We start from the raw sequence: 14686 nt of genomic DNA, 5'->3' as shown, positions 1-14686 counted from the left end.
CCTCCATTGATATCAGCTAGCAACAACAACTGGAATAATAACCATTGATATCAGCTAGCAACAACAACTGGAATAAATAAAGGTGAGTTTGACTAAAAACTGGAGTCACACTGAAAGTAAATGTCAGTGAAGTTAGTAGAGGAGGGAGGGGAGCCATGACTGACTGTACTTTCTGTCTGCTGTGTTTTCAGCTTCACTCAGAGACTAAATGGCTTCCAGATCAGAGGAGGATTTCTGCTGTCCAGTCTGTTATGAGGTCTTTAGAGATCCTGTTGTTCTGTCATGTAGCCACAGCTTCTGTAAAGACTGTCTGAAGAGCTGGTGGAGACAGAAACCAACACATGATTGTCCAGTTTGTATGTGTCATTAAAACCAAATAAATTAAATAATCGTTCAGGGGGACTTACTTCGAGCTTTGAACTGTGGTCTTTTTTTGTGGTTGTTTTTTTGGATAATAATCATTGGTGGACTAACTGTGACGTCCATGATGTCTTGCTGCATTGAGTCACTGAGTTGTGTAGTCTAGTATTCGGGTTCATTAACAGCTACTTTCAGCCACTAGGAGGAGCTCTAAGCTTCTTGTGTGAATGTTTACTGCTGCCCTCGGCTACTTTGCCTCGGTAGTAAGTTATCTTGCTAGCTAGCTGACTGGAGGGAACATGATGGTAGTAAGTTATCCTGCTAGCTAGCTGACTGGAGGGAACATGATGGTAGTAAGTTAGCCTGCTAGCTAGCTGACTGGAGGGAACATGATGGTAGTAAGTTATCCTGCTAGCTAGCTGACTGGAGGGAACATGATGCAGACGAAGACACACTAAAGTCCAGCGTGGTTTAAAAGCTTCCAGAAAGTAAAGGATAATGTTGTCAGGTGTGAAATATGTGGAGCAGAGTTGAGCTATGGTGGCTTCACATGGACAAAAAGCTGCTGTCTGCTGTGACGGTTACTGAGGGAGACGGACCTGACGCTAATCACCAAACTAGTACGTCAACATCTGGAACAGCTCATTGATATCTAGCTGAAAGCTTCTCTAACATCTCGGCAGCATGATGACCCACTCTGAGTAGTTTTACACCATATTTTACAACCTGTGCCTGAGCAGTAAGGAACAGACACAAGTTTAGCGGTGTGACCAACTCAAGCAACATTTTATTGTTTCTGATATGACTAACACGGGTAGCTCGGTATTAAACTTAAAGTCAAGGAAGCAAAGGGAAGGTTTAAAGATCTAATCGTGCTCTCTGTTTTATTTTTGAAATGTTTTCTCCTTTTGTTTCTGTTATCTTTATTACCTGTGGTTTCCCGCCTTAGTTGATTTCCTCATGTGCTTCACCTGTGTCCTGTTTGTAATCACCTCTTGTGTCTATATAGGTTTTGGTTTTCAGGTCAGTCTCTGTTGTACTTGTCTCTGTTTGGCTTTCCCGTGTTGGCCAATAAAGTACATTCTTCAATTTCACGTTCTCCTGCTCCACTTCCACTCCGTGACAGTAGTGGGATATGTGTGGATATTTTTATTAGCAGTTAGGTTTTTAATTCCTTAAAGTCTATAAAGGGGATAGGTAGATACTTTATCAGCAGCTCCATTGCAAACACAAACATGCAACACCAATATAGAAAGACAGTGACAACAGACAAAACAGTCTTAGTTTTCTGTCCAGTCTTCATCAGGTCTCGCCAATTTTAATTCGTTCCATCCGAATACATTTAATTTTTCTCCAGCCCTGTTTGCAGTCTCATGCAATTGGGTCCACCTGCTCCACATTTTGAAATGTTGACCATTGGACCCCAAACCCTGAACATTTTCAACTTGCTTGGACATCTCCAGCTCTATATTAATATTCAGTGTATTCAGTTCAGCCTCTTTTGATTTGCAGGCAGCATTTCTACACATTCACCTAATGTTTTGGGACTTTTGGGAAATTAATATCCAACATCAGAACAAGATATAAATAACAGAATATCACAAAAAGTAGAATATAAATATTTAAAGTATGAGGAAGGAGGAAAATAATACACACCAACAACATCAAGCGAACACAAATACACAAATCTTCGACGGATCAGATTTACTACTTAGATCAAAAGAATTGTTATTTTTTACTATAAATATGAAAACAAACAACAAGAGAAGATGGTTAAATGACAATTAAGTATAAAAAGATGCAATAAGAGAAAACTAAACATATTTGCTTAGAGATAAAAAACAGTTTTAGTCCTTTATACTTTAAAGGAAGATGTGAGTTTCAGAGTTGGAGACACAAGGTTGAAATGCATCAGAAAAATCAGATTTAGGCCAAAAACTTCTTAAAATGTGAGATGACACAGCTTTGAAACAAGCAGCAGAAACAAAAAAAAAGAAAGAAACAACTGTACTGTACTGTCTGCTGCTGAATTATAAAACATCTTCTTTTGCAACCATATTTTTACATATCAAAGAAAGTTACTGGGTCAACTGAGGCTTGTTCACTGTAATGCAGAGGAGGAAAAAAAACAGATTTATGTAACAAGTTCACACTTTGTAAATCCTTTTTTATTGCTATAAATGCAGAGACATGTATGAACTGCTCATTATTTTCTAACCATTGTAACTTTTCATGTTTTTAATAGTTAAATAATACATAAAGAAAATGATGCACAGTGTACAGTTCGCCCAAATAGTCTTTAAACAATCAATCACCAGACTTTGTTTGTATGTTATTGTACAATATTACATTTTTATCTTCAACCCAGCAGTGTTTTGTGCATTATTTCATATGAGTTCAGCGTCCCTCTCCACTATCTGAACACATTTTTTCTGAAAATGGAAAAATGGGCCACCTGGAAGCTGCAGCTCCCCCAGCACCGCTACTTCCTGCGGCTGTGTATAACAGTGCGATGGGAAGTAGATAATCCCAGCGCTGCCTCGAAGATGATGAAATGTGCAGTAGAGCCTTTCTCTGAGTCCAGTGTGTAGTGTCTGTGCTGTGCTGCAGGGTTTCCTCTCTCCTGTTCTACACATTCATTTCAATTTTAGTCGATGTTTACTGTCCACAAATATCTCCCGGCATTTTATTTATGCACATAATAAAAAACTAACAATATAAGTATAGCTAATATATGTTGGGCCTTGGCTTTACTGTGAGGCTGAATTGAGAGCACAAGGGCTATTGTGTTCATGAGAGACCGACATTAAAAGACAGAAGCCTTGTGAAGAGGCCTATATGTGAGCCTTGAGTTTGTTTTCCTCAAACAAAGGAAAAAGCACCAAGGGGTCTCTTTCACTTTTTCTCCCCCTCGGACTACGGTCAAATCAGACTGAACTATAAATCCCATAATCCCCTCTGTTCTCGTCCCTATTGATCATTATTAATAACCAAACACACTCCCTTACATTGGTTTCCGTAGTGAGGTCCAAACATATATGTATATAATAATAATATATATACAACATATGCCTGTATAAAATGTATCTGCCCCTGAAGCAAAATGGCACCTTACAACCTTTGTTGGACTGTCTTATCTTTGTTTCATCCTCCCAGGTCAAATTGACCCAGACTGTTTTAACTATTCCTTCCTCCCTCCCTCCTCTCTTTCTTTTCTTCCTCTCTCTTTCCTCCCTTCCTTCTTTCCTTCCTCCATCCCCCTTTCTTCCATCCTCCTTTCCTTCCTTCCTTTCCTTCCTCCCTTGCTTCTTTCCTTCCTTCCTTCCCTGCTTCCTTCTTCATTCCTTTCTCCCTCCCTCCCTTCCTTCCTCCCTCCCTCCTTTCCTTCCTTCTTCCTCCCTTCCATCCTTTTGTTCCTCCCTTCCTTCCTTCCTTCCTTGCTTCCTTCTTCCTTCCTTTCTCCCTCCCTCCCTTCCTTCCTCCCTGCCTCCTTTCCTTCCTTCTTCCTCCCTTCCATCCTTTTGTTCCTCCCTTCCTCCCTTCCTTCTTCCCTCCCTTCCTTCCTTGACTCGAGGACAACAGGAGGGTTAAGGACATTAAAGCTTGGATGGCCTTAAACTTTTTAAGTTTCAATGAAAATAAAACATCTTGATTTTTGGACCCAGTAGTTCCTGTGTTGCCCCTCTTATGGACCTGAGCTCTCTTAGTTCAGATGTAAAACCCACAGTCAAAAATCTGGGTGTGATGATGGACAGTGATTTTAAATTGGACCAACAGATAAATTCAGTTGTGAAGTGAAGCTTTTTTCCAGCTGAGGCTTTTATCAAAGGTCAAAATGCAGCAGCTCGTCTTTTAACAGGAACATTAAAGCGAGAGTACATTTCTTTCCCCCGTGGTAGCTTCCCTTCACTGGCTCCACGTACGTTTTTAAGGATTTATTTTAAAAAATGTTACTCTATGCTTATAAATCAGTAAATGGCCTAGCTCCAACATGCCTCTCTGATCTTTAAATGCCGACCAGTTACTTTTAGATCAAGGTTGGAGAACAGGGGAGACCGGGCTTTTTCAGTTGTATTGTGATAAAATAATTCAAAAAGTAAAATAATAGAGAGGTGGAATGGTTTATTAAAAGTTGAAGATGAAAAAATGAAGTTTAATAAAAGCTTGACTAAAACTAGGTTCTCGAAACTAGGTTCTTTTAACCTAAAGATTAAACGACAAAATAAACAGACAAATAAAGTTGATAAGAAGATAAAACTTGAAGAATGATATTAATAAAAGTAGCAAAATAGAAAGTAGAAAAATAAACAAATATACAGTTAAAATAGATTTAAAAAAAGACTATAAACAATTCAATTCTTAATCAAAAGCCAGGCTGAACAGGTAGGTTTTGACCATAGACTGTATATAAGAAATGGACGTACCATCCGTGACGTCACCCATTGGTTTGTGGACTGCTGCTCGGAGGCCAATAGTATCGGATCTGAGCAGCGCCATCTTGAACATTTCAGGTGCATGCTGGGAAAAATAAAAACAGGGATTCTACTTATATGGGCATCAGGAGGCGCAAGAGGCGCCCTCCTGAACCTGTGAACCAATCAACCTGTCAATCACCACGTAGCCACGCCCTAATGCATACCCTGCTTTATCGTCACATATAAAATCAGGGAGGCCAAAATGTCCCAAATGAACATCATACTGCATTGAAGAAGGCTTTAAACTAGCGATTGGGACCATAAACACATTTTAAAATCGTTTACTGAGGTTAGAAATCAAGTGAGAAGTTGGTGAATTCTCCATTGACTTGTATAGAGACGGAAGTCCTTTTGACACCAAAACGGTCGCCCCCTGGTGGCCTTTTGATAGAATGCAGTTTTAAGTTACTTCCACGTTGGCCTCATTTCAGAGGACAGTGAAACAGTGAACTCATCACTTCTTTACACTATTGCTTAACCCTTTTACGGTTCACAGCAACAGTTTCACCAGTAGAGGTATTCCTTGTGTATTTCTCTGTAGATTGTTGAGTCACAGTCTGTGTATATGTGAACATACCTTGACAATAAAGACACATTAAGACTCCTCTAGTTGTTTTCCATTAGTTGTGATGTGGTGGGTTTTCATGAACAACCCAGTCGGTTAATGTTCGTCAACTACAATTCAGAATCAACGAAGTCAAAAAGACAAGTCATCGACAAGTGGAAGAAACCCTTAACGGTCCTTGTGACAATATATCTGATAAATGACTCACTAAATATGTTTACATGTACACCAGTAATCCAGTTTTATGAGGTATAATCAGACATTATTGTGGCAATTTCTGTGTTTTTTGAAATATTCCCTCTCTTCAAGTGTGTCATTAAACTGAAAAGAGAAATCACTGATTGCATTAATACTGACAGAAGTATAAGAGCTCTTATCTAACTACATGGGGCACATAAGCCATCCACTAGGTAGCGGTGAAAAGCGTTTATAAATATCCTTTTTGTATTCAAAGCATTGAGTCTGAAGTGTGTTGGCCTTGAGGCAGCAGGTCATGTCTCCTCTGCTTCTCTTTCTTCCTCTCTGCTCTGTCTGACTCCGGCTCTGTTGAAAGGCTCAAATACTTTAATTCATGGCATACAAAAGGTCGGCCGACAAAATCAAAGTAGTCATCAGTTTCACAGTGTAGAACGTAGGTGTCTGTTATTCTTCTTGTTTAAATATATAACAGTAAAAGGCAAAAGTCCTGCAGTTTGTCTGGCTTGTTGCCCTGATATCTGTTTAAAAACGTATCAAACAGTACAGAACAAATACTCTGCTCGACTTTGGACTTGAAATTCTCAAACCTAATGGAGCTTTTCCACTATACAGTTCTAGCTCTACTCGGCTCGACTCTACTTGGTTTGGTATCAGGAACCTTTTCCGTTACTATAGTACCTCCTCAACATGGGCGGGGTTGTCATAGCAACGGCTGCATTAAACTGCCGTGACTTTGTTTTCTATGCGACACAAACACATAAACAATGGAGGACATGGAGGCGATGGTGTACTTGCTGCTGTATGAGGCTTTCTGTCTCACACAAAGCAAGTTCCTTCCTTCCTTCCTTCCTTCCTTCCTTCCTGCTGCTGTATGAGGCTTTCTGTCTCACACAAAGCAAGAGAAGAGAAACCAATCACTGTAACGCTGTTGTTGGTATTTAAAAATGCCGGGTTTGATTCTTGTGTGGGACGGCTCATGACTCTTCCACTGACTCTCTGACCAATCAGTGGCCGGCAGTCTGTTGACGTCACATTTAGTATCGGCTCGGCTCGCTTGGAACCTCAGCAGAGTAGGTACTAAAAAAGCACCAGGTACCAGGTACTATCCCTGATGGAGGAGCAGAAAAAACTGAGTCGAGTATTGCTAGAACTGTATAGTGGAAAAGCGCCAAAAGTCTATAAGAAGCCTGTTTGCTTCATTGAACCACTCATGGATTTGTAGACTAGAGAAGGAACAAGATATGTGTCCCATCTATGTTCCAGGTTTTGCACTGAGTACAAGGGGTCGACTGATTCTGACTGATGCAAAACCCATAATTGGCTTAGATTTCATGTTAATGGCATCGCCATGTTTTTATTGTCTGACCGATTTTTTAAAAAGTTTGCGAGACTTTTCATGGATCATTTTTCTTTTCATCTTTTTCAGAAGTTAAGAAAAGCCATCAGCCTAAAACTCACTAATGTTAGTTGGTTGGGGTTTGTATTGCTGTTAAATTTGGCACAAAAGTTTTTACATGTACTACAACTGAATATTGGTTATCGGTCTCTTTGACTTAATAATAATCGGTATCAGAATTGGCCCTGAATAAATGTTATTGGGCAATCGCCAATGAGGAATTATTTTGTTTTGGTCCGACCTTATTTCCATCAAGAAGCGGAGGACTTTAAGCTGCAGCAGATCAGAGAAGACAGAGTAAGAGGACAGAAGCATCAGAGACACAACATGTACCAGTGAAGGACATCTAGCATACAGAGGACTTGTTCAATCATGTGAACAATGAAACAAGTCTGTCTATAAAAAAGGAATCCATTAATACTACTGTGAACATGGCCAAAATGACTTTTCAGATAGCTTTGGGTTTTTTTCCGGTGGAATTGATGGTGAGGCGACTCGATTATCATTTAAAATCATCTAAACTCGCAGTTCATGTGGAACTTTAAGACTTTGACAGCAGAAGTTTTATTATTCTAGATCTTCTTACTTTGCTGCTCTAATTGGATACAATAAATTCAACCCCAAAATGATCTTCAGTATAATGAGCAGTGTCATTGATCCTCCCTTGGGGACGTGCAGGTACTAGTCACCACCTCTGAGAAATGCAATAAATGTATTTCTTTCTTTTCACAGAACGTCTCAGTTATTAGAAGTTGCATTTCTCTCTGATTCTGTGATTACAGTTGAGAAGCCCTGTGCAGTTTCTCTGTGCACATTCAATCCAATTCCTGCATCCTCTCTGAATGATATGATAATGAGAATAAAAGCCTCAACTTGATATTCTTCCTTTTAAAATGTCTAAAAGATTACTGTAGAGCCTTTACTACAGTTTCCCTCTCCATTCTGCAAATGTTAAATTCCTTTCTGTTGACAGGTTCTGTTCCTGAATATTTTTTAAACTGCTCTTCTTCACCAAGTTTAAAAAAGCTGTCTCTTGATCCTTCTGATCTTAACGATATCAGGCCTGTTTCTAAGCTCCCATAGTGAAGGTTTTTAGAAAAGATTGTAGCAGATCAAGTGCTTGTTTTTATTCATGAAAATAATATTTTCAATTCCAGTTTGGTTTTAGACAAAAAAACACAGAGTTGTGGTTGGGAACATGCAGTGAGGTAATGAGGAGACAGGAGTGCAGGTTAGAAATAAGGTTTTATTCACCAAAAACAAAACCAAGACTGTAATAACTAGGCCTATAAAAGAGGGAAAAAAAGACAAATATAGTCAATATAACCACAGCTGCCGCATTTTGGCGTCTGCTGCTTCAGGAGCCAGCCAGGCCCTGAAGGCTTTCTTTTTCAGTTTGACAGCCTCCTTTACGTTCTCTGGTTTTTGCCCCAACAGGCACCGACGATCTTCTGGCTCGAGTTCTGAACAGCCGCCTCCCCAACCTAGGTCCTGAACATGGTCCACTCGGATTCCATGTCTTCAACCTCCCTGGGGACGGAGGCTCTGGACGGTGGCCTCCCCCAGATGTTCCCAGTTCACCCTCACTACTTGTCAGGTCTGTCTGGTAACCCGATGCAGAAGGTAGAGGATATCAGAGGGTGGGCACCTTCCGAAGTTGCAGGCTAAGGTTGAAGGCATGCTGCAGTGGTTCCTTCTAGTTCAGCAGCACAGACTTTCAATAGCCTCGGACACACCTTGTCTGGGCCAGCTGCCTTCCTGGGGTGAATCTTCCTTAATTCCCTGACCTGGTCTGTGGTCATGTAGGGTGGAGGAAGGAAGGATGGGAGCAGAGGAGGAGGAGGGAGTATAAGGGAGGAATAACTCTGGCCTGCAGAGTGCTTTCATGCTTTCATAACTAGTAGATTGGATGATTGTAATTCTGCTCATCCGAAATTCTGCTGACTGGATTTTAACTTGATCACATTTCATTGATCCTGGCTTCTTTCACTGTCTACCTGCTTTTTCCGTGCTTTTAGGATAGATTTGAAGATTTTATTGATTGCTTTAAGTACCTTGAGAGTCCCCAAGCTATCTATCAGATCTCTTGTTGTCCTCCCACTCCTTGAGATCATTGGATGTGTCACTTCTTGTTGTTTCAGGGTCCAGATTGATAAAAGAGGAAAGAGCCTCTGCAGTCAGGGCTCCCAGCTCTGTCTCATTCTTTAAATCACTGTTAAAACACACACTGCTTTTCAGTCATTTTATTATGTTTTTATACAATTGTACTGTACTTGGGTTTTTATAATGCGCTTAGTGTCCGTTTGTTTTTGTAAAGCACTTTGTAAATGTGATTTGAACATTTCTATACAAATAGTATTTAGAGATTGTCCAATTTTTGGTGGTTTGGACCCAGCTCTCCTGCTTCTGATCAAACCTTTCTTTTTTTTTTTCTTTTTTTTTTTGGAGCCTCAGTTTATGTTTCTGCTCCTACATGTGTTTCAGGTTTTTCAGGCTGCATTCAGTTGTGTTTGGCAGAATAGACTCTTTGTAGTTGTTGACCTTTGACCTGACATTTCTATCAGAGAAAGAGAGAGAGAGAGACACAAACAGATTATGAGAAGTACTTCTGTCAATCAAATAAACCATGTGAGATCAGGGAGAAAGGGATGAAAAAAGTAGAAAAGCAATACTTGAAGAGAGAGAAACCTGTGTGTGTGTGTGTGTGTGTGTGTGTGTGTGTGTGTGTGTGTGTGTGTGTGTGTGTGTGTGTGTGTGTGTGTGTGAGCTGTTTTATAAAGGAGGTGGAGACAACAGGGATAAGGGTTGGTAACCACAGGAGCAGTTGGACGAAGGAAAACCAAAATCTTTGTTATTTCTCTTGCTGCAAGCTTTTCTGGATTTCTCATATTAACTAAAAATGCAGAACTGTAATAAAATAAAGCTAAGTGTGATGCAGTTGTTGCATAATGCTACTTTTTTCATCCCTTTCTCCCTGATCTCACATGGTTTATGCAACAACTTGCTCAAGGGTCTGTATGTGGTCAATTCGACATGTAACTGCTTCATTAATAGTAAAATAAAGGCCAGTGGATATTTGTGGACAATAACTGAACTGAAACCATGCTCTTATACCAACCTATGTTTCCTATTAGAACAACTGTTTATCAAACTATTACCATTAACAAGCGGTGACTGCAGCCTGCTGTGATTAATTTGACAATTATCGACAGTCCACTGATCACAGTAAAAGCACCATTGCAAAGAAAGCTCCATAGTCCACATATGAACATACAGAGGTCGACTAAAGCATTTTAATGATTCTTTAAATGAATGTTGGCCAACCAGACCTGCACAAAATGATAAAAATATGACGCAACACACCCAATCCAACTCAATTAATGTATTTCCTGTTTGTTTTCTGTGCATCCAGGGTTGCAATGCAATAATTTTTTATACTGAAGTATAAGTTTGCAGTTGTTGTAAAGTATAATTTGTGCTGATTGCATGAGTATGGGTAATGAAATATTGTTTAAAACAATCACTAATTTCATGTTTATTTGATATATTCATGTATCATGTGAGTCCTGAATATTTAATACATCTTTGACTTGAACTTATAACTCCTCGGGTTACAATATGTATTTCTTAAAGAGCATTTGATCTTTTTTATATATTTTTTGCAATATTAGATAGAATTTTTTAATATGCACAAATGAAATTTTGACAGTAACACAATAAATTACATTTCATACAGACATTTCAAAAGAGCTAGCAAGCAAACTATCATAGAAAAACAAAAAAATATATTTTTAACAAAACACAAAACACAATGAAAATAGTCTCTTCAAATCATAAACTCGACTATCTTACTGTAGATACATTTGCATTATTTAAATATGACACTTTGACAATTTAACTTAATTTGCTTTACTTTTGACTTATTTTAGTTTGTGCATTTAGTAAGCGATAGATTGAAAGACTCCAAGCTGAAAGAAAAACACATAATGAAACATCAAACTGATAAAAAGTGCGACAGACACAGAGAGTCAGAGAGAGTGAGTGTTGGTGCAACAGCCGTCCCCATTTCCCTCTGAGTAATGAGTAAATCCTTTGGTATGAAACACACCCTGTGTTACTGTGAAGCTACAACATTTATCAGAAGAGATCTGACAAAGCTCCGCCCCTCACCTGACTCCCCTGAGACAAACCAGGAAACAGTTTGTTATTCCTTCTCTCTAAAGAAACACGCAGACTGAAAAACAGACACAGATCAGATTCACCGTCAGACTGACTTCAGACACATCAGACCTTCTGTGAGTAAATTAGTTTTTTATATTGAGGCCTTTTTTAACTTTATTTTAGTTGGAAAAACTTTACTGAATTATATTTGAAAGGGAAAATAAATAATATCATTTTTTATTGAAATATTTTGTTTTTTTGTGGACTATTCTTCAAACACTGGGATTTTGGGGATTATACGAATTTGCTCAAATATATGAATATTTTTGCTTTCAGATTTTATGTGTGTGCATATCATGATGGTCTGTACTGTACAGATAAAACCTGTTAGTCCGTGATCTTTTACCTTGTTGGTTTATGTTCATTCAGTGTGAAGGGAGTAAGTAAAGTATTGTTGCTTCAGTCTGCATCCTTTGTAAACTGACTAAACTATTGACTGAGTACAAAATGCAGGAGAGAGACCTGACTGGCTCCTTAAAAACACAAAAAGTCAAACTGTCACAAGCTGAAGCTGCAAAGCAGCAACGATCTGATGCTGCAAGACTTGCTGGGTGTGGCAGTAAACACTGTCGGTGCCACCAGAGGGCGCCACAACAAGTTCATCAGTGTGCCGTCATTTCTTATAAGTGTTGGTACTGTCCTTTTTGTTTTGGGAAATATCTCAAATCTTAAATAAATCATCCAGAACAATATTCACTCCTTTGTGTTTCTATAGTTTCTGTAAAGTTTTCACACTAACAGCTGAACAGAACTTTTCCTCTGAATGAGAGTTTATTTTATAAGCTTCATGCAGGTCGTGATGTTCTGTACTGTACAGATTAAATCAGGTAAAACCTGTTAGTCTGCTGTCATTAAACTTGATGGTTTGTTTATGTTTGAGTGCAGGAATGAAACACACCCTGTGTTACTGTGAAGCTACAACATTTATCAGAAGAGATCTGACAAAGCTCCGCCCCTCACCTGACTCACCTGAGACAAACCAGGAAACAGTTTATTGTTGGTCTCTAAAGAGACACACAGACTGAAAAACAGAGCATCAGATTCACCTTCAGACTGACCGACTACTGTGAGTAAAATTGTCTTTTTTAATCATGCCTTTTTTTGGGTTATTATTTAAACTGAAAACAAACCTAACTTTATTGTAGGTGGAAGAATTTAACTGGATTATATGTAAAAGGGAAAACCAGCAATAGAGTTTTTAATTTGGGTATTTTGCTGTTTTGTGGACTGTTCTTCAGACACTTTGGGATTTCAGGGATTATAAGAATGTGCTCAAATATATGAATATTTTTGCCTTAATTGTACATGTTTGTGTTTATGCTCATTCAGTGTGAAGGGAGTAAGTAAAGTATTGTTGCTTCAGTCTGCATCCTTTGTAAACTGACTAAAATATTGACTGAGTACAAAATGCAGGAGAGAGACCTGACTGGCTCCTTAAAAACACAAAGTTAAACTGTCAGAAGCTGAAGCAGCAAAAGCAGCAACGATCTGATGCTGCAAGACTTGCTGGGTGTGGCAGTAAACACTGTTGGTGCCACCAGAGGGCGCCACAACAAATTCATCAGTGTGCCGTCATTTCTTATAAGTGTTGGTACTGTCCTTTTGTTTTGGGAAGGTCATGATGTTCTGTATGGTACAGATGAAATCAGGTAAAACCTGTTAGTCTGTGATCTTTAAACATGATGGTTTGTTTATGTTTGAGTGCAGGAATGAAACACACCCTGTGTTACTGTGAAGCTACAACATTTATCAGAAGAGATCAGACAAAGCTCCGCCCCTCACCTGACTCACCTGAGACAAACCAGGAAACAGTTTATTGTTGGTCTCTAAAGAGACACACAGACTGAAAAACAGACTCAGATTCACCTTCAGACCAAACTAACAACTTCCTCTGAGTGAGTACAGCTACAGGAGAGAAAAGTGGAAAACTAGAACTCTGCTGCTTCAACCTGCTGACTCTCCACACACTGAAGGTGAGTTTGACTAAAAACTGGAGTCACACTGAAAGTAATGTCAGTGAAGTTAGTAGAGGAGGGAGGGGAGCCATGACTGACTGTACTTTCTGTCTGCTGTGTTTTCAGCTTCACTCAGAGACTAAATGGCTTCCAGATCAGAGGAGGATCTCTGCAGTCTGCACTCTGAGAAACTCAAACTCTTCTGTCTGGACCATCAGCAGCCAGTGTGTCTCGTCTGCAGAGATTCAGAAAAACACACCAACCACAGATTCAGACCCATCGATGAAGCTGCACCACAACACAAGAAGGAACTTGAGGAAACTCTGAAGCCCTTAAAGGAGAAGTTAAAGGTTTGTGAAGAAGTTAAAGTTAAGTTTGATCAAACATCAAAACACATGAAGGTCCAGGCCCAACACACAGAGAGGCAGATTAAGGAGCAGTTTAAGAAGCTTCACCAGTTTCTAGAAGAGGAAGAGGAGGCCAGGGTGGCTGCTCTGAGGGAGGAAGAGGAGCAGAAGAGTCAGATGATGAAGGAGAAGATGGAGGCTCTGAGCAGAGAGATAGCAGCTCTTTCACACACAGTCAGAGCCACAGAGGAGGAGCTGAGAGCTGAAGACGTCTCATTCCTGAACAACTACAAGGCTGCAGTGGAAAGAGTCCAGCGCTGCCCCCTGCTGGATGATCCACAGCTGCCCTCAGGAGCTCTGATAGACCAGGCCAAACACCTGGGCAACCTGGCCTTCAACATCTGGAACAACATGAAGGAGATGGTCTCCTACACTCCTGTTATTCTGGATCCAAACACTGCTGCTCCAGAACTCATCCTGTCTGAAGATCTGACCAGTGTGAGAGGAGGAGGACAGAAACAGCAGCTTCCTGATAATCCAGAGAGGTTTGATGCCTACTCTGTCCTGGGCTCTGAGAGCTTTAACTCAGGGACTCACAGCTGGGATGTCGAGGTTGGAGACAATACATTGTGGGAACTGGGTGTGTCATCAGAGTCTGTTCAGAGGAAGGGAGACATACAGTCTGGATTATGGACAATAGGGTTCTATGATGATAAATTGTCAGCATGGTCACCACCAGCTCCCCGCACTTTTCTGTCAGTGAAGAAGAAGCTCCAGAAGATCAGAGTTAATCTGGACTGGAACAGAGGAAATCTGTCGTTCTCTAATCCTGATACTAACACACACATACACACCTTCAAACACACTTTCACTGACACACTGTTTCCATACATTTACACTTTACAAAAAATCCCACTGACCTTTTCTCCACTGAAAGTCTCTGTGACTAAACAACAGGTCTGATAGATGTCTGTAGTTTGGACATAAAGGATGTGTGTCTTCATGTATGTACAAACCTGTCTCCTAGAAATTCTGCACAACTAAACTACTACAGCATGATTATATAGTCAATAATCTTTAGTGTTTATATATGTTTTTATTGTCTTATTGTGGGGACTATACTGAGGATGATGTGTCTGTCTAAACAATGTTCACTGATACAAGTAGCA

General features: G+C 39.8%; 1 protein-coding gene across 1 annotated transcript; it reads left to right on the top strand.

The window, feature by feature from the left end:
- Positions 1 to 208: 208 nt before the first annotated feature.
- LOC133976754 (nuclear factor 7, brain-like) lies at positions 209 to 14480 on the top strand. The gene is made up of 3 exons (XM_062414958.1): positions 209 to 356; positions 8432 to 8591; positions 13325 to 14480. The coding sequence occupies exons 1-3, from the start codon at positions 209 to 211 to the stop codon at positions 14478 to 14480; spliced, it is 1464 nt and encodes a 487-aa protein (XP_062270942.1).
- The last annotated feature ends 206 nt before the right edge of the window (positions 14481 to 14686 follow it).

Source organism: Scomber scombrus, chromosome 3, assembly GCF_963691925.1.
Source record: "Scomber scombrus chromosome 3, fScoSco1.1, whole genome shotgun sequence".
NCBI classification, from domain to species: domain Eukaryota; kingdom Metazoa; phylum Chordata; class Actinopteri; order Scombriformes; family Scombridae; genus Scomber; species Scomber scombrus.
Note: the sequence above shows the minus strand (reverse complement) of the source record. Positions and strands in the feature narration are given on the sequence as shown.